This window comes from Equus asinus, chromosome 25 (assembly GCF_041296235.1).
Source record: "Equus asinus isolate D_3611 breed Donkey chromosome 25, EquAss-T2T_v2, whole genome shotgun sequence".
Classification (NCBI taxonomy): domain Eukaryota; kingdom Metazoa; phylum Chordata; class Mammalia; order Perissodactyla; family Equidae; genus Equus; species Equus asinus.
In genome coordinates this window covers 45,939,978-45,967,630 of record NC_091814.1, presented here as the reverse complement: position 1 = coordinate 45,967,630, position 27,653 = coordinate 45,939,978, and the positions used below count along the sequence as shown (strand labels likewise).

Genomic DNA, 27,653 nt, shown 5'->3' with positions numbered 1-27,653 from the left:
CATACATTACATCCGCAGTACTTATTTATCTTATAACTGGAAGTTTGTATCTTTTGATCCCCTTCATCCAATTCCTCCACCCTCCCCAAAATGTGATTTTTAAAGGTAGAGTAGTATTCTGTTGTTTGTTGTATTGTTTATTGTATTGTCTACTGTATTGTTTTTCTATTAAAAAAAATGCTGTTGTGAACATCCTGTTCATCCTTGTAGACATACTTCTTAGACTGTTCCCTTATGATGATTCCCGGAAGTGAAATTACAGGGTTGGAGGATGTGAATGTTTTTGGCCAACGGTTGTCAGATGCCTCTCCAGAATGGTTTACCAATTTCCTCTCTCCCCAGCAGTGCATGAGTGTGTCTGTTCTCCACAATGTCACCAAATCTAGAGGCTATTATTATTTTTTATCTTTGCCAACCTGAGAAACAAGAATTTTTATCTTAATTTGCACATCTTTGAAGTTGAACATTTAAAATTCTTATTTCTTCTTTTTCGAATTTCTCCATTCATGTCTTTACGCTCCCATGCCTCCATTTTCTATTGCTGTCACCTAATATAATCATACAGGTGATATGTGAACGGAGAGAAGTGACACGAATTGTCACTAGGCGAACATGTCTATGGTGCGTGTTTGCGTCTGTGTGTGAGCGTGTGTGTGTGTCGGCAGTAAATGGGTGAAAGTGGGACGAGGAGACTTAAGTATTTAAGTCGCTAGATGAGGGTCTGTCCCTCACCCACCGCTGACAAAGGCCCAGCCTCAAAGAAGCAGATCTTGATCTGCTCTGAATTTGAGTCCTGCTGCTCGCGGTGTGGTCTGAAGGCCAGCAGCATTGGCTTCACCTGGAAGCTTGTTAGAAATGCAGAATTTCAGGTGCCACCTGAGTCCTACTGAATCACAGTCTTCATTTATTCGGATCCCTGGGTTGTGCATACACACAATAAGATCTGAGCAGCTCTGGTCTAGAATCGGCCTTTCAGGAGGTCTGTGTGCATCTTCAGCCTGACCTCCAGGCAGGTGCTGCTGATTAGAAGTAGAAAGTACTTTTAATTTGGCTCCCGGCATCCCATCGCCTCCCTACTCAGCAACAATAATAACTCTGTGAGTAGATAAATAACATCAATAAAATAACATTTATTAATGCTTTGTGCCAGGAACCTTGCTAACTACTTTCTACAGTCGTCATGTAAGGGCCACCTCTTCTGAGGTTGTAAATGCCATTGGATTCTTGTCCCCCACCTCACCATTCTGTTTTCCTGCTCTCTCAAGCAGCACAAAGCAAGTCCTCTCCTCTCCCTGCAAGTGTGCCACGTTGACTCTTGCCCTAGTCATGGGTGGCCTATGGAAAGCCCGGGAAATCCTCCATCCTGGTTTCTGTCATCTTTGAGCATGATGAGAGCATGACTAAAATGAAAAGTGGACTGTGAGGAGAGGTTGAAAAATTTGCTGGGAAGATGCTAGTGCAACATTCCCAGGAGGTTTGCCCCACTCTGTGCTCTAATTTGTAAAAGCTTGGACTCATAGATCAAAAGCTGAGCCTAATCCTGTCTTGAAGGAAAGTTATCTAGAACAGCTGAAAAATACCTCCCTGGCCTTCTTTTTTCACTTTCTCCCAGTCTTCCTGCTGACACAGCCCTGCTCTCTGCCAGGTTGCATGGTCTTTGATGGATGGCCTATCTTCTCCTCCTCCTCCTCGGTCCTTTTTTATTCCCCTCCTGCTCTCTTTAGGGGGCAGGGTGTTGGGTAAGTAGTTCTGCAGAAGGCAGCAGATAGACGTGTGGGGAGGCCCCAGGCACCACATTCTGAGAAAGGACCTTGCCTTGGAGCAGGTTGATTTATGGTCATGACCTAACCTGGCCCTGATTTTTGCTCATTTTCCTCCTAACAACAAACTTGAAGCACACAGCATGTTTTTTTAGTTACCAGAGCTGATGACACTGTGCATGACTCCTCTGTTTTGTTGAATAGAACCTCACCTTCCTGGAAGCCTATGGGTCTTCTTGGAGAAGCAGGACTTTCACTCCTGACTCTGATCCTCCCAGAGATGCAGAGAAGACCTCTGCCATGGGGCTTTCCTGGAAGTGAGGTTCCATGGCTGTGTCTGTGCCACGGGCAGCATTTCTGCCTGCACTTTATCTTCTGGGACCTTAGCCCATTGTTAAATGACCTCCTCTATGAGACTCTGCCATGAATTGGTGTTCCCTCCAGGATGGGGCTCTGCCAGAGAAAAGCTCTCAATAAGTTTTACCACATGCACTGTAATCCAATTGTGTAGGATCCGGAGGGAGCAATTTATGTGATGGCTGGGGAAAAGCACAGCAAACATCATGGGAAAGTCTAAGCACCTGTCATTGCACAGTGAAGAGAAGGCTTGATCCACTTGCGTCGTTTCTCTAGGTTGGATGCAACTGCAGGGTTGTTGGGGTCCCTCAGAGACTGGTGGGCAATGCTCCTTCTCAGAGTCAAGACTCTTGTGACTCAGTTTCACTTTAGGAGCAGAATGGGTGCAACACAGGAGCTGAAACCTGTTCCTTCCTTGATCCTGTGGGAACTTCACAGATGTCTAAGACAGGCTCTTGTCATCAAGGAACTCTCAAATTGCTTGGTTGAATAAAGAAAATAGCAGCAGTACAGTGAGGCTCAGCAAGCTGCAACAGAAAACCTCTTTGACTAGGGCGGTCAAGGAAGGCTTCAAGGACAAGGTGAAACTTCAGCTAACTTGTGGAGGACATACCCATAGGTGGGAGGCATTTCAGACAAAGGGAGCAATATGGTATTATTTATGGGGCTGAGACTGTACTTTGAATGCTGGTGTTGGGAAAGCGACGTGTTGACTGGAGACCAGGAATCTAATTGGGGAGGAATAAGAAAATGAAGTCCTAGTGCATCTTTCTCAGCCTTGGGCCTGTGTAGTCTCTCAGACAGGGACATTTTTTGGCTTTTCCATTTATTTCAGTGCTCTGAAATAAGTTCACATAATGTTCCTGAAACACAGATGCTCCTCTGCTTTGAGAAAGAAGAGGGTATGAGATGCTCCTTTTCCCTTTTTGTCATGACCATAAAATAAGAGTGCCAAGGACATGTTGATTCCTGACAATTCTCAGAAGATTCTCTTTTTCTCACTTGATGTTGACTTTTGTAACTCCTGGGTGGGTGATACATTCCTCCTCATTATGCTGCCAGGAGCACTGTTGAAGCACAGCTCTCTCTATCTGGTCTTGTGGACAGGGGACTGTATTCTGTCAAAACCAGCTGCCAGAAGATTCCAGGAGGGGAAAGGGGAGATGTCTGATGGAGAAGGAAGTGAGCAATCAGAGCAGTTTGACTGGACTGGTTGAGAAGTGGGAGTAGCTCGCATCTGGACCGTCTCACTTCCCTTTTTTATTATATTCTCATCTAATAAGGAATCCTCCCCTGCCAGTTGCATACCGAGTGGGGAGGTCAAGAAAAAAGAGGAAATGGAGTTGGAGGCCACTGGCTTGGAAGAGAGTTTTCAGTTCAATGTTCCCACCTTCTCTAACCTTTGGCTACTGTCCTGGCTTTGGGATAAGAAGTTCCCCTTTTGTCTCAGAGCCCTCTAGAATTGATTACTGAGTGTTATGTGTCACAGAAAATCTTGCAGGGCCACCAAGAAATTTTACCAAATGTTCAGCAAGGCAGCCTGTCAATTTAGGTACCAGCCAACACAGAGATATTAACCACTGTGCTAGCCAGTCAGTTCTCACCAGACTATTTCCAGGTGTGGATGTTAGCCCACACATTTTTTTGAGAGTCAGATCCCAGTTAGCTTTAAGAAGTGGTCTGAAAAGTTGTTAATGACACACTCACCAGCCCTTATTGTTCTTCTTGCTCCAAAACAACAACTAAAACCTTATTTTTTAGCATTTGAAAGATTTTAGTGTAGTAGAAAGAGCATGGGCTTTTTGGTTGAATAGACCTGGTTTTGATCCCTGTCTCTGGTCCTTCCTGATTCAAGACCGTGGACCACTTGCTTAATGTCTATGACCCTCAGGTTGTTGGTCCACAGTTGAGGTTTATAAAATTCAGCTCCTACATTTGTGGTTTAATAGGGGTGCCACATGTCTAGCGTCTAAAGCATAGTAGACATTTAATAAAAGGTAGTTCAAGTCTCTTTATTACTTCTTGGCATAAGCAGCAGATCTCCTGAGGACAAAGAAAGAACCCAAGAAAAGGAAAGAAGCAGAAGCAGGTTGACTCTTCCACAGGGGCCACATTTAAAAATTTCCCCATTAAACAGTCTCTTGGAACTCTCCAGCTATAATGTTTGCTGCTGTTGGAATTTTCATAATCACTCAGGGAGATGTATCCCAGTTGGAGAGAAGCCTTTTCTCCTTGAGGGTAATTGACTCTATTAATTCCAAATGCTGGCAATTAATAATAATATAGAACTGGGTGCAAATGGTTTTTCCTGAGACCACGTGAGTGTGTAGCTCTGTTAAGATACTTGTGGTCTCTAAATGCAAGTTTTGGAGTTGAGAACAGGAATTCAATGAACAAGATGTGTTTCCTCAGTTTCCTTTCCATTCCTTCAAAAATTAGATTAAATACAAGGTAAGGTGTTTGAACAATTTTTAATGTAGTAAACATTGGTACGTAATGGAAGCCAGTTCCAAGCAAGAGCTGAAAGAACGATTCTTAAAGTTTTAAGATGACATGGCCCAAATGTTTGGCCTCAGTACCACCACCATTTTTTGAATTGCATCATTCAATCTGATTTTTCTGACCCATGGGTAGGCTGTCATAGATCAGTTTGGTGTTGAGTGATTTCGTAAATCTTATTGATGATCTGGTCCATCTGTTCCTCTCAAGAATGTGTCTTTGATGAATAAACAACTGTTATAACATGTTTGCTTCTATCACATGTACATCCAAAGTTATAAAATCTCAATGTTGCACAAGCTCAAGGTTTCACCACATATAGTGTGTTGGCTTAGACTGCATTGGTTTTGTCAGCCTTCAGACTGAGAAGAAAGAAGTCTCCTAAATGTGGGGATTCGATAATTTTTCTTTTGAAACAAAGTCCGTCTTTCTCCTGCTTGATGGAGTTAAGGAGGCAGGTCTCAGGGTGCCTCCTGAGAGCATGTGGATGAGCTGTGCAGGCTCCTCTGTGATCCCACTTTGTGGCTGAAGGATGCCAAAGAGCAGATCTGGGATGGACAGATTTTTTCTCACAGGGACAGTTGGTCACTGGGTGCTCAGGCAGGTATCTTAAGGCTCAAAACCCTGAGTGGAGCAACATTTATCCTCCACTCCTTTTTTAAATACTTATCTTTTTTTAGAGCAGTTTTACATTTACAAGAAAATTGAGAGAAAGGTATGGAGATTTCCTGTGTATCCTCTGTCCCCACTCATGCATAGCCTCCCCTATTTTCAACATCACTCACCAGAATGGTACGTTTTTTTTAACTGAGGATTATCCTGCATTGACACATCATAATCACCCAAAGTCTGTACTTTACCTTAGGGTTTCACGTTTGGTGTTGTACATTCTATAGGTTTGGACAAAAGTATAATGACACCTATCCATCTTTATAATAGCATACAAATTCTTTTCACTGCCCTAAGAATCCTTTGTGCTCTGCTTACTCATCTGTCTCTCCTCACTCCTGGCAACCACTGATCTTTTTATTGTCTTTATGGTTTTGCCTTTTCCAGGATATCATATAGCTAGAACCATATGGTGTGTAGCTTTCTCAGATTGGCTTCTTTCACTTAGTAATATGTGTTTATGTTTCCTCTGTGTCTTTGTATGGCTTGGTAGCTCATTTCTTTTTAGCACTGGATAATATTCCATTGTCTGGATGTACCACAGTTAATTTATCCATTCACCTACTGAAGGACAGCTTGGTTGCTTTCAAGATTTGGCGGTTATGAATAAAGCTGCTACAAACATCTGTTGTGCAGGTTTTTGTGTGAACAGAGTTTTCAACTCCTTTGGGTAAATACCAAAGAAGCGTGATTGCTGGATCATATGGTAAGAGTATGTTTAGTTTTTAAGAAACTGCCAAAGTGTCTTCCAAAGTGGATGTACCATTTTACGTTCCCACCAGCAGTGTATGAAAATTCCTACTGCTCCACGTCTTTGTCACCATTTGGTGTTGTCAGTGTTCCAGATTTTGGCCATTCTAATAGGTGTGTAGTGGTATCTCTTTATTGTTTTAATTTGCATATGCCTATTTGCCATCCGTATATCTTCTTTGGCCAATTTTCAAATTGGGTTGTTTGTTTTCTTGTTAAGTTTTAAGAGTTCTTTGTATGGATAATGGTCGAATATCAGATGTGTCTTCTGATAGCAAGTATTTTCTCCCAGTCTGTGGCTTATCTTTTCTAGTTCTCTTGATATTGTTTTTGGCGGAGCAATAGTTTTTAATTTTAATGAAGTCCAACTTATAAATTATATCTTTCATAGGTCGTGTCTCAGTGTTGTGTCTAAAAGGGTATCACTATACCAAAGGTCATCTAGATTTTCTCCTATATTATCTTCTAGGAGTTTATAGTTTTGCATTTTACATCTGGGCCTATGATCCATTTTGAGTTAATTTTGGTGAAGGATGTAAGACTCGTTTTTTTTGCATGTGGATGTCCACTTGTTCCAGCACCAGTTGTTGAAGAGACTCTCTTTGCTCCATTGTATTTCTTTTGCTCCTGGTCAAAGATCAGTTGACTAAATTTAGGGGCCTATTTCTGGGCTCTCTGTTCTGGTCCACTGATCTAGTTGTCTAGTCTGTCACTAATAACATACTTTCTTGATAACTATAGCTTTCTAGTAAGTCTTGAAGTCACATTTACCCCTTTTAAGTGATAAAAAATCAGGTCACCAGCAAAGCATCCACATCTACTTTAATAGTCAGAGAGAGAAGGAGACACCAGCAGCTTGTATCTGCTTCTGTTTCCAGTCTTTATACTAGTGGAACTGGCCCAGACTGGCTCACCAGAGCTAATTGTACACATCTCTGCCCAACCCCGTGTTCAGTGACATCATATTGGTAACTTAAAATTGGTTATTGTGGGAATATTTACATCCCAGAAATTAGCAAATGCTGCAAATCAGGGCTTGTTTTGTTGTTTTTGTTCTTTCTTTAGAGGACCAGTTGTTAAACATTTACTAGCATTACGCTGATTTTAAATCTAATTTATTCTTCCCTTCGATATCTCATCGTCAGACTCCTTTTCATCATCATAGCTAATGTTTATTTATCACTTTGCACGAGTTAGGCACTGTGCTCAGCACATGTTCTTTTACTTAATTCTCCCAACAGCCTCTTAAGGTAAGTCTGTGATCTCAGCTTGTGGTTGAAGAATGCTGAAGAGCAGACCAGTGATGGACAGATTGTATTTTACAGATACAGTTTACAAATGAGTAAACTGAGGCTCAGCAAGGTGATAAAATTTTTTTACATAGCTTGTACAGGGTAGACTGCAGTCTGAAACTTTTGGCTGACTCAAGCTTGTAACCATCATGCACTACGGTCTTCCCCAGCTGAGAAAGGTTTCCGGGGCGCAGAATCATGATTCCCTGGTTCTGGTGTACTCTCTGCACCCAGCCTGACGCCAGACCTCTCTGAGCTTCAGTATCTTCACCTGTATATATTGAGGCTGGTGATAATAATCCTGCCTAGCTCACAGGATAGCTTTACTGCTTATATAATAGTTTATGTCAGATTGCTTTGGAAAGCTCAAGTACTATATAAATTGGAGATATTATTACATGCTACGAACTGAAGGAAAAAAATTCACAGAAAGAACAGCACATCCCAATTTAGAAGATTGAGCTGAAGTGGATATTTTATGTAAACACAGGTTCTAAGGAATCTTACAGTGAATGTTTCTGGGTGAACTGGCAGGCCCTTTGATCTGGGATGTCTGAAGTTATCATGTGGAATTCTTTGGCTTTAGCTCTTCCTAACCTTCCCAGATAGCCTGACTGGGAATCAAGGTAACCCTATTTTCATGGGTAGATTTGAGTGGTGGATACCTTCTAGGAATCAGATTATTGACAACATAGATCAGTGCTGGAAAGTTGACATTTAGTAACTTTCGGGAGAATTTCTGCTGTGTTATGTCCATGTTTTAATAAAGAGGTCTTTTTGCTGTTCCTATAGCTACTTATGCTTCCAACAATCAGTATATTTCATTATAGTTATTTGTTAAGCTTTGTCTTCTGCATTGTACTGAACTCTCCATGATGTCCAATAAACATTTGATCACTATAAAAATCCCCAGCACCAAGGACTGGAGTTGGCAGCTCGTATTGCTTCATAGATATCTACTGAACAAGTGCATGGGTCCTCTTGTGGCATTCATGTATTTCTTGTGCCACAGTTGTCCATCTGCAAGCTTTGGAAAGTTCCTTAGATGTCTCAACTGCAGTTGGACCTAGTATGCATGGCAAGGCCACCCATGGGATGTTTCGTGCTGCAGTTACTCTGTGTGCTGTCTGGATATCAGAGATATTTAGCAGCAGTACAAAAACTTCCAGATATTCCCTAATTTATACAGTCCAAGCCCCTCACTGTGTTATACAAGACCTACCTTTGACCTGTTTCACCCCTGGTACTTTCATCCTGCTGTCCCCACTGTGTGGAACCATCTTCTGTAATTCTTTTGCCTATATACTCTTCAAGAGTATGTTTGGGTCTCATCCCCTCAGGAAATCCTCTCTGAACGATGGGTTCAGGTTGTGCTCTGTTTTTACTCACCTATGTATTCCTTGATCTTGGTTCTGATATTATATTGAAGTCATCATCTATGTTTTTCACCATCCTGTGAGACTATAATTCCTCAAGGAGAAAGACCACTTTTATTCCAAAGATGAGAAGAGTCTCTGTGTCTGGCATGAATGGGGTGTTCAGTAAATGCTGATAAACTGAAATGACTAATTCCCAATGGAATGCCTTTTTCCAGGAGGAGCAGGACAGTGAGATGAAATGTGAACCCTTTGTGGTTTAGTAGGGTGACAGCTCTTCAAGTGACCAAGCATGATCCTCTTCCCACTAGCTAGGGGTGGAGCTTGGAGCTTCTGGGTTATAGCTTCAATTCTGGGGCTAAATCTGTGTCTGAGCACAGGCTGCAATTCCAGCCTAACTGCAGACTGGTTAACTCCATCTTAAGGGAGAAGAGAATCAGCCAATTCTCTATTCATATCCTCCAGATTGGAGAAATGGGCTGTTACCATTGCAGACTATGGAAGATGCAGGAGGGTAGAAATGTTTATTTACTCTGTCCTTGGAAATCTTGAAAATCCTCACGAGGACTCACTCGTGATCTCTTGAAAGAGGTTGAGGCTGATGGCAGTGATTCTCAGGGAGAGGTAGGTCACGCCAGGCTTCAATGCCACAGTTTCCTCCCTTGGAATAATCGATCTTTCAGTGGGAGCAGGGGATATTTATTGCCATTTCAGTAGTCTCAAATATGAGGTTTTATTGCAAATCATAAAAAGCCCCAATTAATTATCAATCCTAGACAATCAATTGGCCATGTTCCCTATCAGCATCATGCCTGTGCCCCTATTCATAGCAGACCATCGTTTCTTTTTAACTACCTCTCATTCTATTGGTTTGCTGAGTTAATAAGGAAGTATGTATTGTGGTTGCATTGATATCTCAGACAAACCCAAGATGCCTGATTCAATGTGATTCTTCAGTGGTTAAAAAGAACTTCAGATGGGCTTTCCCCTTTCATGTCTGGTTTAACTTACCATTGATAACAACCTTTCTAATTTTCCTTCACTGACGGGAAATACTAAGACTTCCAGCTTCTGTGTTCTGCATTTCCATCTACCGGGCAGCACTGGGAAGCTTGATTTCTTTCATCAGTGAGGAGTATCAGCAGCTCTCAACATGCTTTCACAAGAATCTGTATTTGTGAAAGTTCCACATGTGATTCTGATCCACAGCTATGGTTGATGACATTGGCGTCTTAGTTGGTTTGGGCTGCTATAATAAATATACCACAGACTGGATGGCTTAACAAAAGAAATTTCTCTCTCACAGTTCTGGAGGTTGGGAAGTCCAAGATCAAGGTGCTGGCAGAGCTGGTGTCTGGTGAGAACCCTGTTCCTGGTTTGCAGATGGCTGTCTTCTTGCATCCTCACATGATGGAGAAGGCTAGCTCTCTCTTCCTCTTCTTAAAAGGCCACTAGTCACATTATGGAGGCTCTACCTTCATGATCTAATTACCTCCCAAAGGCCCCATTTCCAAATATCATTGCTTTAGAGATTAGAGTTTCAACATCTGAATTTTGGGGGGACACAAACATTCAGTCCATAGCAGTTGGGTTAGAGAATTCTATTTGCTAAACGTGCTTCTTTTTTTTTTTTTCATGGAATGAGTGCAGGGCAGTGCTTCAGCAACTGTTTACTCTCTCTTATTATAGAGGAAGTATGAACAGTGGTAACACAGCAAATAAAATGTAGTTGTTTAAGCATCTAGTGAGGGATCTCATATGCTGTGTGGGCATCTTATTAGAGAGCAAAGATTATTACTATGGTAATCATTCAAAAAGTAATACTTCTATATACTTGCTACAAATCCCAACTGAAATAGACTATTTTAATACTCTTGGCCAATAAGTCCTTTCCAATATAATTGCTAAAACTAGGTTAATCAGAACTAGACTAGTGTGATAAGAAACTTCCGTCTTCTGTGTAATGTCTCAAGAAGTTAGAAATATCACTTTAGACACACTATCAGTAATTTTATGGCTTCCTATGAGATAAATGAGTGGAAACAATTATTTTATTGAATCTAGAATAGATGTTCTAAGGACAGTAAGTGAAAGTGTTCAAAATTGCAACTAGCTGCCTGGCAGGTAAGAAGCTAATTATCTAATAATTTGTATGTCAAGCCTAATAACTTATACCCCAACTCAGATACACACACCTGTGTATGTGCAACAAATATAAAACAGCATCCCCAATTATTCCTCTTAAAAAAGAGCAGAAATTTACTAGCCGAGGATTAGTAACTCTGTGGTCCTGATATTAAGTGTTGTAGCATATTTGTTCATAGGTCAGTGGACAGACATAATTAAAGCTAAGTGTACTTATCAAAGTAAGTAAACCAGGGAGAAAACATGAAGCAGGGAACTTACTATTCATCTCAGTAGATTTGTCTGCTTTTGAAAATCCACCTAATTGGAGAATTTGTAATGCAGTACTTGTTATGTACCTTTACCACATAGACCTCAGCAAAAAAACCAAACAAACCAACCCCCACCCAAAACAAAACTGAAACATCACCATGGAACATCATACCTAGTCATCACCAGTACTTCAGAGTCTAATGTTAGAATTACTGGGTTAGAGAGGAGTTGATTTTGTTAAAAAGAACTTTTTATTTTTTAAATTGCAAGTCATTAATTTATGCTAGAGGCAGAAGAGACCATATTCTGTCATTTATGAAAACATAGCTACTTTTAAAACACTTGCCTGCCATCAGAATGGGAAGCCCTCATGGCTTATAAATCTAGACTCTCCATAGAGAAGTACTGTTTAAGTGGATTATATAGGAGATCAGGGGAATAAATAAAATTCTGTATACAGGCTGGGAAAGAGCAACTCCTGGTGTTAGTCTCAGGTATCTGATCCAAAGGCCAGGAGATTTGTCTATTATTCATTCGTTAGTTAAAGCAGCATTTCTTAAGCGTTTCTTGTGTGAAGGTACTGCCTCCATGTAACTTGCAAGCAAAATCTGCTCCTGAGACTCTAACTGTATTTTAGAAGAGATGCCTGGGTGGAGATAGTAGTTCCTAAGTAAAGATGGGAACATTCGAGGCCTCCAAACTGCCTTCAGGATTTCTCTTTCATCTGTGGTCATGTTACATCTGACCTTGTTCCTCCTTCCTGCTGCCAACTTATTAATGATCCAGTTATCTGCAGGTGTTCCTTCCTTTGTTTATTCCATTGGACTTCACAGTCCTGTGACTGCAATGAGCAAGGTGATAAGGTAGCCTGTGGTGAGGAGCTCCTTTTATCTGGGAAAGTTCTGTTTCTGTACTGTGGTGGGCACCATTGGTCATAGAGCAATCATTCTTATAGCTGACTTGACTGATTTTTCAGGCTAGGACCATGGGACAATGGCATTTTGCTTACTCCAGGGAACTACTGTTCTCTGTGGATGGGTGTCTTTGCCCTTAGAGAGGCACTAGGGGAATAGTGGGCTGAGAATGACCTCTGTGATGTTAGTCTTCTCTGAGGGACTCCCTGATTCACCACCTCCTTGTTTTCCCCATGAGAATCAGCATTTCAAAATTCAGTAGAGAAAAATGACTTTTTGAGGGGTAGGAGATTACTGCCTTTTGTAAAAACTGTGATGGCCTTCCTGGCTTCGAGGAAACGGAGAGGAGCTGGGATTAGGGAGGAAGGCATGGACTCAGAGTCAGCCTGGGGAACATTTGTGACAAAGTGCTAGGTGATGATTGTCACTTGCATTAGACATCCCCTTTCCAGCTTCCATTTTGGTTATTTAAAAATACCAGCATGAGTTAAATTGGATGGAATCTTAAATCAGATTCCTTTTAGGGATAGACGTTGTCAGAATGGCCTGATATGGGGTACTGGACAGGCATCTCAGGTGAGGAATCTGTATCATTTAATTTTTTCCCGTTAAAAACCTACTTTCTTGCTATTCACGTGGGTTTTCTTCTCCCTTTCTCCATCCCTCTTTGTATCTGGTATTTCTCCCCTCAATTCTTCCTTCTTTCCCAGGTGTGTTTGATAACTGCTCCCACACTGTCAGTGACAAGGGCTGGGCCCTGGGGATCCGCTCAGGGAAGGACATGAGAAGGCGAGATGCTCGCTTCTTCTTCTCCCTGCGCACTGACCGCATGAAGAAAGCCACCATTGTGATTGGCCACAGTCGCTACCAGCCAGGCACGTGGACACACGTGGCAGCCACTTACAATGGACAGCGTATGGCCCTCTACGTGGATGGCACTCAGGTGGCTAGTAGCTCAGACCAGTCTGGTCCCATGAACAGCCCCTTCATGGCATCTTGCCGCTCTTTGATCCTGGGGGGTGATAGCTCTGAGAACGGGCACTATTTCCGTGGACACCTGGGTACACTGGTCGTCTGGTCAACTGCCCTCCCACAAAGCCACCTCCAGCACAGTCCTCAGTATCCAAGCAGAGTGGAGGAGTTGACCACCCTGATCCTGACAGCCAGTTTTGAGCCTCTGGAAGAACAGTGGGCCCCCTTTAGAGATGGGAACTACCCACGGCTTGAGGTTCTCCAAGGCTTTGAGTCAGAGCCTGAGATTCTGTCACCTTTGCAGCCCCCACTCTGTGGGCAAACAGCTTGTGACAATGTGGAACTGATCTCTCAGTACAATGGGCACTGGCCCCTTCGGGGAGAGAAGGTGATACGCTACCAGGTGGTGAACATCTGTGACGACAAGGGCCTGAACCCCACCGTGAGTGAGGAGCAGATCCGGCGGCAGCATGAGGCACTGAATGAAGCCTTTAGCCGCTACAACATCAGCTGGCAGCTGAGCGTCCACCAGGTCCACAACTCCACCCTGCGCCACCGGGTCGTCCTCGTGAACTGTGAGCCCAGCAAGATTGGGAATGACCATTGTGACCCGGAGTGTGAGCACCCGCTCACGGGGTACGATGGGGGCGACTGCCGCCTGCATGGCCGGTGCTACTCCTGGAACCGCAGGGATGGGCTCTGCCACGTGGAGTGCAACAACATGCTGAACGACTTTGATGATGGGGACTGCTGTGACCCTGAGGTGGCTGATGTGCGCAAGACCTGCTTCGACCCTGACTCACCCAAGAGGTAAGGGACTGGGGCTTGGGGTGTCCTGCTTGTAGGGTGCATTTCTGACGTTGTTTTATCCCTTTGGCTCTGGGAGACAAAGGAGGGTTCACACAGCCCCCACATAAAACATGCATCCATCCCACCAGACGTTACTGAGCTTTTGTGAAGCACTAGGTGTTGTGTTAAGTAATTAGGGACACAGAGATGACTAAGACAAGGGACAGCCGTCACAGAACTTACTGTCTCTGGAGCAGACAACTGTGTATGTGGTGTGAAGTGCACCTGAAGACATATTCACCAGGTGCTTGAGGCACAGTCTATCCGAGGAAGCAGGGGATCTTCACAGAGAATCAACAAGGTATCCATGGGTAGAAACCGTTTGGCACCAATTATACGTGAGCCTTCTTCCTACAGTCTTAGGTTCCAGCAAAGTAACACTGATCCATGAGGAGGCCTCATGTGTGCCTGATCTCTGGAGCAGTTCAGCAACTTCACGACACAAGGCATTCTACATCTAACCACCAGGCCCTTTAGGTGGCTGCAGTCTTCCTCTTTTGCCCCATTAAATGCCATTCTTCACACAGCATCCAGAAGGATCCTTCGTAAAAGGTAACTCAGATCCTGTGACTCCCCTTCTTAAATTTCTTTCCCACTGTGCTTAGGATAAAATCCAAACTCTCCACCTGGCTCACAGGCTCTGCCTCAGCCTGATCCCTGCCTCCCCTCCAGCTTCTCCCTGCAAACGCTCATCCCTCCCATGCTGTGCAGCCTCTCTGGCTGCATCTTCTTGCAATCCTCTTCTCCTTGATCTCCCCTTGGTGGGTTTTCTCTTGTCATTCCAACATCTACTTAAAGGTCACCTCCTGGCGAAGCCTTTCCTGATCCTCCACTTTAGACTTAGCTACTCAATCACTATTATGTCAACTCATTTTAATTTTCTGATCACTTATCACTTCTGATATTTTTCTTATGCATTTCTTTGTCTTTCCCCAGCCTGGCATATCAGCTCCATGAGGTCAGGGCCCTTGTTAACTACTATATTCCGGAGTGCCTACAACAGCAGCTGACACACACACACACACACACACACACACACACACATATATGTTTATTTCATGTTTATTTTAATGAATAGATCTGATGTGTCTTCTGTTGTGAGACAGAAGCCAACAAGAGGATTTCCATTTCATGGTCGATGCAGGGATTGGGGAGTGTTAGAGGGAGGTAAGAAAGGAGAGAGGTGGGGGGCTAAACTTGTTAATTTGTGTGTGTGGGCAAGGCTTCCCCATTACATAACTGGTATTATAAAAAGGCTCACACCTGAGCTAGGGTGTAGTGTTGGTGGGAGGTGGGGGGACTGGATCTCAGCTCCCACCCAGTACCTGGGTTCTTGTCTTTGTGTTTCTGGGCCTCAATTTGTGTAGTAATTCATGATGTCCCTGTGCGTGGGCAGTCAGTTAATACCAATTAATGGCTTGGCCTGTAGTTAAGGCATGTGATGTCATGGATTGAGTGTAAGATTTGGAGTCAGGGGACACAGCTGAATTCTAGAGTCCGTGCTACTTAACTAGCTATGTAAATTATGCAAGTCACTGTCTGAAACAGATTTCTTGTCTGTAAAATGAGGAGTGATTGCGGTAATACTTCACATTACCTACATCCTAGGGTTGTTTTGTGAATCAAATGAAATAAGGTACAGGAAAGTGCTTGGTAACTCTAAAGCTTTCAATGTACAAAAATAACTCTAGGCTAACTTTAGTTATTATTCTCATTATTAGAGCTGACAGATGGGAAGCCTTTGTTTACATAATAATACGCAGGGAACTGATCACATTACCAGAAATATTCACATAAGAAAGATTCTGTTTGGGTTTGGTTTGTAGATTTTGATAACCTTAAGCAGAAGCTAATCCTCTCTAAGAACAGTGGTTGCCAAGTCTTAGGATCTCTGGGGAGATGGGGAAATCTGACTTGTTCTCATTTGTCTACTGGCTCCTTACAACCACCCACTGCCCTGGCTGAGAGAGCTGTCTTTCAAGGTACCCAGGCATCCTACTCCTTCGGGTGGCCCTTTCTGTCTCTAAATCCCTATTGCTGCTGCCCTTATCTGGGTGTTTATAACTTACTCCCCTTACTGCTGCAGAGTTGCGATGGTAACTCATCCCTTTCTATCTGTAGACCCAGATGTGTTCCAAACCTTCTTACCCCTACGTGCAAAACTTGCTTTGTGGAATAAAAGGAACTTTTTATACTTTTCTATAGTTAAAAATATTTAAATCAAAGTAATAAATCCTCACAGATGAAGATATCAAATTGTAACAAAAGGCCTAAGGACGAACGACAGTCCCCTGCCTAACTCTTCCCCATCCCTCTCCACTCTCTAGCCGTGTTCCCATATTTAATTATTTCTCCTGTCTCTTCTAGTGATTACCTCCATATCTCCAAATATTATTTTTATATTACTTGAATTATCAATTTTCTTTTCTTTTCTCTTTTAATGTCTTTGCAGCTTTATGTTTATCTTTTGTTTTAAAGGTATGCTTTTTCCCTTTTTGAGAGGGAGATTGGCCCGAGCTAACATCTGTTGCCAATAGTCCTCTTTTTTTTTTTTTCTCCCAAAGCCCCAGTACATAGTTGTATGTGCCAGTTGTAGGTCATTCTAGTTCTTCTATGTGGGATGCCACCACAGCGGGGCTTGATGACCGGTCTGTAGCTCCATACGTAGGATCCGAACTGTCGAGCCCCGGGCTGCCAAAGCGGAGCATGAGAACTTAACCACTTGGCCACGGGGCCGGCCCCATGACTCATCAATTTTAAACATTATGCATTGACTTGCTCTTATGATAAAGATGAGACTTTAACGCTTACACTGTCTCCTTCCTCTCGCCTCCGTCTTTCCAATATAGTTATTTTACAATTTATTGTTGAATAAGTTAGATATATTTACAATATCATGACAATTTTTTTTGTTACGAAGTATTACTCTATTATTATATTTCCTTCATGCCATAACGTCTTCCCCTACCCTCCCTTGTCCCTTACGTCTCTATTTCCTCCCTTCCTCCTGCCCTCCTCTCTTCCTGCATTCATTTTTTTAAATATCCTCAATTGTCTTCAATGCTTTATCATATTAGCTAATCTACAGAATGTGTCTTTTTTCCTTTTCTTCTTTTGCACTCCTCTGGAGCTCTCCTTCTAGTTCATTCTATTTTCCTCTCCTCTTCCAATCTTGGACCAGTTATCTTTAAATCTGCTGCACAAGTTGTTGTCCTGGAACTCCTCATTACTGCTTTTTTGAATTGGAGCCACTGTGTCCTGAATTGTATGAGTGTCTCTTAATTTACTACCTTGTTTTACTGGAAAACATCTTTCAGTAACTTTCTAAGAAAGGACATTTTAGGTAACTTTTTCTGAAAATGCATTTCCCGAAATGTTTTTGTCTTGCCTTTACACAAAACTGGTAGTTTGTCTTGGTGTAAAATTTTGCGTTGGAAAACATTTTCTCTCAAACTTTTGAAGAAATTCATTAATTGCCCCCAGCTCCTATTCTGATAATTGTGTGTCTTTTTAGAGGTGGAATAATTTTTTCCCTTTTCAAAATTGTTTAGAATCTTAGCCTTAGTCTTATTGTTTGAGGGATTTTATGACAATTTTTGTAGGGTTGACCTCTTATTCTTTTTTTGTTGAGCACCCAGTGGTCCTTCCAGTATGGACATTCATGCCCTGTACCTCTGGAAAATTCTATTAAATTACTACTTTGATACTTCTTTATTTAGTTCTGCTTTTTCTTTTTTCTGCCTGAAACTCCTGAGGATAGATGTCCTGAATTTATTCTCTTTTTTCTCTCATATGTTCTATCTCTTTGTTATTTCATTCTATTTTTTTAGAGATTTCCTTGAGTTTATCTTCTAACTCTTCTACTGAATTTTTAATTTTAGCAATCATATTTTTAAGACCTTCTTATTCTTTGACTTCCTATATTAATCTATTTTTATTTTAAGGATGCAACCTTTTTTGAGGCTAAAAATAAGATTCATTCTGAATTTTCTTTCTGTGTGCTATATCTGATTGATCTGTGGTCAACTTTTCTTTTTCTTTTTTTCTTAATTCCTATCTGTCTTTCATGCTGGCGAATTTCCTCAAATGTCTAGTACTTGTTCACGGTAGGAACCACACTTTTAGATCTCTACTTGTGATGATCTAAAAAAATGATGATTATCTATGAATTTCCTTTTTTGGAGGAAGAAATCTGAAGGCAGAACATAGTGGAGAGGAGAGGTTTTTCTCTTTCCCATTGCCCTTGTATTTATTTCATGTATAAGATTTTTTTTCCCTCCCCATCCTTTGCCTTGTGTTCCTTGTGCTGAATTTTTATCACTAAAAATATTGTGTTTTTTATAACTTTTGTTACCAAGAACCATATTTTAAAAAACAATTATTTATCAAATTCCTATGATGTGCAGACACAGTAAGGTAAGCAGAGGGACAAATATAAAGAGTATATAAAGAGTAAGTGCCAATAATTTACTGGAGGGGTTTACTAATTTTATCTGAATTCCCTGAGTTCAAATCCAGGCTGAGGCACTAAAAGCAGAACGTGGAGTGTAGACTGCTTTTCTGTACCGTGGCTTGGATCGTTTGGAAGGACTTTGGATTCGTAGAGATGTAGATCTCTGGATATCTATGAGGGCCTGCGACTTGGAATTAGTGGTTGTCTCTGAGCTAAATTACCCAAACATAGCATCTCTATTATTACAATTAAATCAAAGAACAAGCTCACATTTCCATTATACTGTGACTCTGAAGGAAGTCAGCTTCGGCAGATATTTTACCAGACATTTATTGGGCAAAGGGAGTATGCCAGGCTCTTCCACTCCGAGTCCTTCTACTCGGGAGCTCACAGTTTAGCGGGGAGTTATTGGGAAGTTGGGGAGCACCTATAGATAGATTGCTAAGATGCAAGTACAATTGGTGTATAAACAATCCTCTTCATTTGTCAGATCCTGCTCAACCTTTCTCCTTTCCCCACCCCTAGCAAGAAATCAGAAATCTAACCCAAAGAAGTTCCTCTCCCCAAGGCTCTTCAAGGAGGAGAGAGCCTGAGGAATCCAGCATTGAACATCTGTAACCCAGATGGCTCTATCAAAGGGAGAGTATTTATCAGCCTTGGGGCTGGTCAGGAGGAGATATGAATTATAGATACAGTACCCAGCCAGTTGAACAGAATTACCATGATAGAGGAACTTGGCTTGTGGGTAGGGAAGGCTACACAGGCCAGATGTCTCTTTCTCTGGAGGAGCTGCCGGGAGAGAGGGTCTCCAAGAGCTGAGGGAAGGAAGGGGCTTGGGAGTCCACCTCAGTAAAACCACAAGTGTCGTTGACCACTCCCTGTGGTGCATCCTCAGAAGCCAAACCAAGGGAATCTATGTCCTAAGGCAAACTCAGCTTCCCTGATCTTTGCAGGCTCTCAGCTGCTTTTTGGTCATGAATTGTCTCTGTTATTTTTCCCTCTCAAATTATGTCTCAGAGATGAAAGGTTCTTTGCTCCTGAACCTACTTTCCAGCCCTTGTTCTTTCTCTCCTTTTCACATCAGAGTTGAGCTTAGGATCCAACCAAATCTGGAACAGTGTGCTTGCCTCTCTGTTTTGGTTTCTGTGTGTCAGATCTTGTAATAGTGTTATTATGTGGAGAAAAATCACCAAATAAAAACAAATGGCTGAGCACAGTTTAAGCAAGCCATCAATCACCTAGTGTCAGACCATGCCGTGAAGCAGACAATGGGATGCCAAACGTTTGTTTTCTGATTTCTGTGGTGGGCTAAGGTCTCTGTGTGTTGGTGACTCACTGTCTCTTCTCTGTCTCATTCCCTGAGTTTTGCTGCTGGGGATTTTGAGGGAAGAAGGACTGCTCTACATAGCAATGCTGGGACATGGCCCACTTCCCCCTAAAATGGTCCTCAAGAGGGTGGGCTGTGGGAGGGGGTGCCCTGCAGGGGCATGGCAGAGCATGGTGTCCACAGTTGTACACTACAAGGTGTGTATCCAGGGACTGGAGGACACATGCATGCATGTGACATCGAAGGGAACAGGTGGAGAAATCAGTGCTGTGCAGACCTGGATGTGTGGGATTAGCTGTGCTCTGCTCACCTACCCTCTGCGGCTGTCGAGCCAAAGGAATGGTTGGTCTGGGCCCCTGCAGCGGCGGGTCTGTTAAACATCAGCCAAGCTTCATTATAGGTTTCTTTTGAAGTTGAAATTCAAAGTTCCCTGCAGCCAAAAAAAACATGCGCAGGGAAAATAAGTGTAAGGGGTAGAAGAGGGCAGAGGGAAGAGAAATGGAGGAGAAACTTTAAAACTGAACAGCAAAAAAACCCCTCAGTCCCTCCACTTCAAAATGCACAAGCAGTGCAAACTCTAAAGAGACAAGTCTTATCTTCTCATGCTCATTTCACCTGGCAAAGAAAATAGGAGGGGAGAAATAAGAGAATGCCTTACAGGTAAGGTCAAAAAGTTCACTTTCAAATAGAAGTGTGTCCTACAGGCCAGTTTCTCCACAGTCCTCATAGGTACTGTATTTGGGAGTACATGAAATCCACAGTTGCTCCGTTACCTGGATCAGAGAACTTTCCTCCCCAGGTGAGCTGGGAGGGGTTGTTTCTCTCCTTTTTGTGGTTATTTCCTAGCCAAATTGACAGACTTGTGAGAGAGCCATGTGACGTGTCTATGTGTTAAAAATACTTCCTCTTAGAAAATTTTTAGGAGAGACCCTAGTCTCTAGTCACATTCAGTTCAGAATACTTGGGCGTTTTCCTAGGGGTTGGGGTGGAGGTCCTGGTGCCCTGGCCAGATGCGTCTGTCTCAGATGATTTCATGTAGGGATCTCTGCCTGGAATTTAAGCCTAGGAATCTGGAAGATAGCTGCACTCTTAGAAATGTTTTCTCTTTTTCCTCCGGGAACCCTGTTTGTGTGTTACTTTAGTGATGGAATGAAAGTTAAATCTCGTTGCTGGATGTTGCCCTAACCCAGAGAAGCAGGTTGGGGAGTGGATGGAGCATAGAGTTAGTCTGAGCATCAGGGGTTTTTCTGAGGATTTGTTCCATCAGAGAGTCACCTCCTGGAGGAAGCTGCTGACCCATTAGTTTTCCTGAGTCCCAGCGCATCTTGCTTCTCACCAGGTGCTCTGTCCACGGCTGTGGACCAGATTCCCCCAGCTTGATACTTGAATGATTCCTACTCATCCTTCAAGTCTCAGTTAGGGTGTCACTTCCTCCTTCCTGAGAACACTCCTCTGTCCTCAGATAGGAATTAGCAATCTCATTTGTATCACTTCTCGTCCTCCTCCTGCCACCACTCTGCTCTGGCTTGTCGTCTCTCATCTGGGTTATTGCAATAGACTCCCAACTGGTCTCCTCACTTTTGTTCTTGCACCTGCCCCACTAATCTGTTTTTAACCTAGCAGCCAGAGTAATCCTATTAGAGGATAACTCAGATGAAGTCATTCCTCTGCCCAGAATTCTCCAGCAGCTCCCAGCTCATTCAGAGTCAAAGCCAACAGAATTACTATGAACTACAGGGCCCGACCTGGTCTGGCACCAGTTACTTCTGTGGCTTCATCTCCTACCACTCATTCCCTTGTTTACTGCAGTCCAGGCACACTGGCCTTCTCACTGTTTCTTGTAGACATACTCTTACTACATGAACTTTTCAGTGACTTTTCCCTTGGCTGGAATATTCTTCCTCCAGATTTCTACATGGCTAGTTTTCCCACTTCCTTCTGTTTTTTTTCCAAGTCACCTTCTAGGTGAAGGCTTCCCTGGTGACCTCCTCTAAAATTTCACACACTCCTCTGACTCTTAACAATTTCTTTCCTGTTTTATTTCTCTTTTTAGAATTTGCTGCTAACATGCAATATATAGTTTTAATTTTACTGAATGTCTGTCTCCTCCACTAGAAGGTAAGTTCCATTAGAGAAGGGCTTTTGTGTGTTTGGGTTACTGTTTTACCCTCGCACTTAGAACAGCAAAAGGAATAGACTAAGTATTCAACAGAGATTGAATAAAGGAGTGTTCTTACCCTAGTATAGTGGTTGGTAAACTATGGCTGGTGGACCAAATTTAGCCTACCACCTGTTTTTGTAAATAAAATTTTATTGGAATGCAGCCACATCCTCATATTTACATATTGTCTATGGCTGCTTTCATGTGGCAGCCATAGTTGTATAGTTACACCAGAGACCCTGTGGCCCACAAAACCTAAAATATTTACTCTTTGGCTCTTTAAAGAACAAGTTTGCTAACCCCTGACTGAGTACATATTTATCATACTATATTGTAATTATGCATTGTTGTCTGTCTCTTGCACAAGACTTTAGGCTGTTTGTTCTTAGTACTTGTAACATAGGAAGTGCTCAATGGATATTTTTCTTTTTTGAGATTGGCCCTGAGCTAACATCTGTTGCCAATCTTTCGTTTTTTCTTTTATCTCCCCAAAGCCTCCCCGTACATAGGTGTATATTCTAGTTGTAGGTCTTTCCGGTTCTGCTATGTGGGACACCACCTCAGCATGGCTTGAGGAGTGGTGCCATGTCGGTGCCCAGGATCTGAACTGGTGAAACCCTGGGCCGCCGAAGCGGAGCACATGAATTTAACTACTCGGCCATGGGGCCGGCCCCTCAATTGATATTTTTAAAATGAATTAACATATACATAAATGAAAAATCAATGACGGGGGGTGGGAATGGTAGTGTTGGGCAAGGGTTTGGGTGGGGTAGAGTAAGCTAGTCTGTATTGAAAAAAGAAGGGTATTTGGAATCTACACTCTAGTAATCCCTCCTACTGCTGTCATTACTGTGGTAGAGTTGCCATAATCAGGAGTAAGGAAAATAACTGAAGATATTTATGAAAGTGTAAATATGTTAGCTGAGGAGGGAAAGGCTGTGAGTCATTTAATTCATTATCTCATTATTTGAGTACCTGAGCTCCCAGATGGCTCTGAAAGGATGAGACATGGAGTAAATTTTGGTGATCAGAGAAATAGTCAGCTACAATAGCCAGGAGGTAAGATGAGTGGGAGACAGTGATTGAGAGAAAGAGCAGACCCCCCCCCCCCCAAATGGATACAGGGCACTCCAATCAGATAGAGTCTCTTTGAACTCATGTCACAGATTAACCAAGATTTCTACCAAACCTTTTAGTTAGGCTTTTGTGGTTGTAAGGAAAGAGACACTCAAGTTAACTAAAGAAAATGGATTTATTGTACCATTACATTTGGGCTGGAGGTGGAGCTAGAAGTCTGCCAGGACTGTGGTGGGTCAGGGCACTCCATTTCTCTCAAAGGCTGCGGGGTTCTCTACATCTTAGTGCATCTGCACCGTTCATGCCTTCTTACCAGTGTGCTAGATTACTCATAGTTCCTGTCCCCTTGTGGCTTTAGTTTAAAACTAAACTCAGTTGATTGTGGCTCCTGCTTATCTCACTGAGTCTGCTCTTCAGATTTATGTCTCATTGCTAATTGACTAAGTCTTTTGCAGTATTTTGGTTCAAATTCTGGAGACAGTCACTGTGAATTGATCCAATTCATTTTTACATGTCAGGCCAGAAGTTATAGATTTATGGACGGCCTTGAGTTCAAGCAACAGTGGCCAAAAGAGCAGGATGGTGGGGAGGTGTCCTCAGCATTCCCAGGGCAAGCTTCCTCAGCTGGTGCCAACACTCTGGGTGGAGTGAGCTGCTTTTTCATCTTTACTTTTGGGGGATGAAACTCCTGACAGACATAATTTCTGCTACTGTCCTCTTCCTTAGACCTTAGACCTTGGTATTCTTAGTAATGGAGCTCCGATAGAATTTTAATGCCAATTTTATTTCTAGAATTCCGTGATTTAGAATTCAAAATTCAAATATGTCGGGATAATCAGATAAACTATCTAGGTCATAGTAAGATATCTTACTATGATATCTCTGTATCTGTCTGTCTATCTCTCTGTTTTACCAATGAAACAAAGCACTTTGCATGAATTATCTTATTTAATGTTCACAATAGCTCCAAGAAGCAGTTGCTTTGATTATCTCCATTTTATATATAAGAAAACTAAGATTTAGATAGTTAAATAACTATCATCATGCAATGGCAGAACAGGAATTAAACTCTGACTTTGAAGTCTGTGTTATTACCCTCCATTCTACGTTGTGTGTCAGGTATAAGTCTTACATGCCTAGCAAAGTACTTAGCTCGTAGTGGGTGTATAATAAATATTTGTTTATTTTAATTGTATAATGATTGTTTCAGAGATATATACTTGAAGAAAAGAAAGGAGGGAAAGGGAAATCACTGGCGGGCTGAAAACTTAGGAAGGACATTAGATAAGAGGTGCATTCTTTAACACATGCATAGTGAAGAGCTGGAGAAAGAGTTTAGTAGGCAAGGGCAAAGGTACGAACCAAAGTACAGATAGTCATGTGCAAATATATTCAGGCCACTATAAGAACAACTTGAAAGGCGGGGAGGGTACCTAGGGAAGAGTAAGAAAGAGAAAATTGGAAAAGTTAAGTTGGGAAGGCCTTTAGATGTTGGGCTAAGGGATTTCAACAGTAAGCAACTGGGAGCCATGGGATATGTGTAGACATATCTATCTCTTGATAGATCAACTGGTTGATCAATAGACATCTGTTTTAATATATACCTTTTTTAATAGCTACCATCTCTCTTGAATTTTAGATTTTACTTCTGGGATCAGTTTGCTTATCCCTGAAAGACATTTTTTGGAATTTCCTTTACTAAATGTTTGCTAGTCATATGCTTTCTCAATTTTCATTTCTATGAAAATGTCTTTATTTTATCAAATTTCTTGAAAGATAGCTTTTCTAAGTGTACAATTTTAGATTGGCTGTTTTGTTTTCTCTTATTGAGATATTATACTATAATCTCCTGGTTTCCATTAATACTGTTGAAAAGTTAGCTCTCTAATTGTCATTCATTTGTATTTACTCTGCCTTTTCTCTTTGGCTGTGTTCAAGATCTTTGTCTTCAGCATTCTGCAGTTTCACTGTGATATATTTGATATAGATTTTTCTTTTATTGTATTTGAGATTTATTGTCATTCCTGAATCTAAGCACTCATGCCATCATCAATTATGGGAAATTATCAGTCATATCTCTTCAAATATATCCTTTTTCTATTATCTCCTTTTGGATTTCCTATTAAATATATATTACCCCTCTTATTCTGTGCTCCATGTTTCTTAACATCTCTCAGTTTTTCAATCTTTACCCTCTGTGTTGCATTTTAAGTGACTATTTTTAGATTTATTGCCCAGTTGACTCTTTCTTCAGGTTTGGCTATCTTGCTCTTAGAACCCACCAATAAATTTTTAATTTTTATTAGTATAATTTTCATCTCTGTAAGTTCTATTTAGTTCTTTTTCATATCTGCCTAGTCATTTTTAAAGTCAATTTACATTACTTATTCATGCTTTGGGTATTCTCTTTTTTTAAAAAAAGATATATTAAAGTGAGGGATACATGAATTTACACATGATAAAATTGTGTAGAACTAAATGTCCACATAAACTATTGTGGAGTAAAAATGGGGAAATTTGAACAAGGTTGGTGGATTCTACCAATGTCAGTATCCTGGTTGTTAATATTGTATTATAGTTTTGCAAGATGTTATCGTTGGGGGAAACTGGGTAAAGGATATTTAGTACTACCCTGTAATATTTCTTACGAGTGCATGTGAATCTGCAATGATCTCAAAATAAAAAGTTTAATTAAAAACATATTAAGTATACTTCTTTGATATTTTATATCAGCCAGTCTGATTCTGTTGTTATTTCTGCTGGCTCTTGCTCCTGGTGCCTTGTTTCCTCATGCATGCTTTAAGGTTTTGGTGGTGAGCCCATGTTCCTTGAAACTTTACCTGTCAGATTTCTTTCAGGCCTGGATTGAAGATATGCTCTTTTATTTCTGTCAGTTGCCTGGGGCTTTACTAATAAGAAATCGCTTTAAATATATATAATTAGCTTGAGGTTTTTTAGACCGTATGGGTAGGGTGTTATGGATTTGGGGTGTAGACCTGTGAGGGCTGACTTATGGTTACCTCTCAGGGGAGATTTTCACCATACATATTTGGCCAAGATTTGGGAGTGTGAATTTTCAACCTGGCCCCCTTGATGAAGTGGACTTTAAAGATTTTTTTGGTGCTCTGTTTTATTGATGGTATAGTCCTTGAGAGTCCTGGCTTTGTATGGGGCTCTCCCATAAAACTCCCCACCTTAGCTAAGCCCTAAGCTTTGTTCCTATTCAAGATTCTCACAAGACCATCGAACTGAAGTTCAAGGGTGCTAGGAATGGGCAGAGTCCTTGGGGAAGCCAGGGGCTGCAGAGGATGCTTACTTTTCTGGATTCCTATTTTTACTTTGTACGTGGGCTCCAAAGATAACCTTTAATTTCCTTTCAGCTTTGTAATTCATTTAAAATTTATTTTTGTATTTTATTAAGAAGTGTTAGTTGTCCTCATTGGAGAGATAATCAGGGCTTCTATGCTCTTTATACCAGAAAGGGAAGTAATTCTCCAGAACACTAATCTGGAGGCAGCATACAGAGTCAGTGTTATGAACCAGGAAGATTGGAGGCAGGAAGATGACTTTGTAAGCTCTTGTAGTAGTCTAGGCAGGAAAGGGTAACAGGTTGAAAATGATTAGGGAAATTATTGTGACATAGTGGAAAGATCTAGGAAACTAGAAATGAGAAGAACTGGCTTCTAATCCTGGCTCTAGCCTAGTCACATAATGTAATCGTTTGTTCACTCGTATTCATAGTCGTTGATAGTCAACAAATGTTAACTGAGCCCCTATTCTAGGCCAGGCACTCTTTCAGGCACTGCAGTTACTGTGATGAGGAAAACAGTCCCCTCCCTCATGGAGCTTATAGTCTAGTGTGAGGAGACAGGCAACCAACAAATAGCAAGTGAATACATGATATGCCAGGTGATGATAAGTTCTGGGGAAAGAAATTCAGCAGAATTAGGGAGACAGGGAATACTTGCTGTGGGAGCAGGATAAAGGATGTGCAGGGAAGGTCTTACTGAAAAGATAACATTTGAGCAGAAGGAAGTATGGGAGTGAGCCATATGGAATCTGGGAGATTATTCGAGGCAGAGGCAGCAGTGAGGAGCTACTCTGGCTGGAGTAGAATGAGCTAAGCAGAGATTAGTCAGTGGGGACAGGTCACACAGCCTATCAGGCCACTGTGTGGATTTTAGTTTTTAATTTTTATGAGTTGGGAAGCTACCGTGGGGCTTGAGCAATTGAGTGACTTAAGCAGTGGAATGCGATTAATAAAGAAGGTGTAGAGAAGTACCTAACTGACCTATCTACCTCAAAGGGATATTGTGAAGTTCAGTTGAGATAATACTTGCTGATAGTACTTTGTAAATTGAAAATACTTCATAAGTGAAAGTGTTTGATGAGACGTTGCATTGAGTTCAGCAGTGAGTTTGAAGAGATGGTGGACATCCCCAAGGAGACAGTGAGCAGATTGTGAAAGAGGTATTCATCTCAGTGTGGAGTTTACGGGGGCAAGATCATGCCTTATACAGTAATAAAGAGTCATTATGAAACAGAAGGCATGAGACAGTAATCTCCCTGACCCATAGGGTATCTGTGACTTATCTCCCCTCCCAGGCCTCTTTCATACGTGAATGTAAAAATGCAAAGCTGAGTACAATGAACATCTCCTCTTTACTATGCTTTCAAAAAGATTTATTGTTCAGGAAGGCCTATGTCTAGCATCTCTGCTCAATACCAAGTAGGTACTCAGAATTGCCTACTGAATGAATGCCTCAAAGTTCCAGGGTCATAGCACTTAGGACTATGACA

The 27,653-nt window shown here is 41.8% G+C and overlaps 1 protein-coding gene across 2 annotated transcripts in view; it reads left to right on the top strand.

Annotated features, from left to right (window-relative positions):
• PAPPA2 (pappalysin 2) overlaps positions 1–27,653 on the top strand; it is a 260,484-nt gene that overhangs the window by 21,382 nt on the left and 211,449 nt on the right. For both annotated transcript variants that reach the window (XM_070497529.1, XM_014845335.3), the window contains one exon: positions 12,725–13,796. In XM_070497529.1, the coding sequence (XP_070353630.1) occupies positions 12,725–13,796 (1,072 nt within the window). The remainder of the gene's footprint in view (positions 1–12,724; positions 13,797–27,653) is intronic.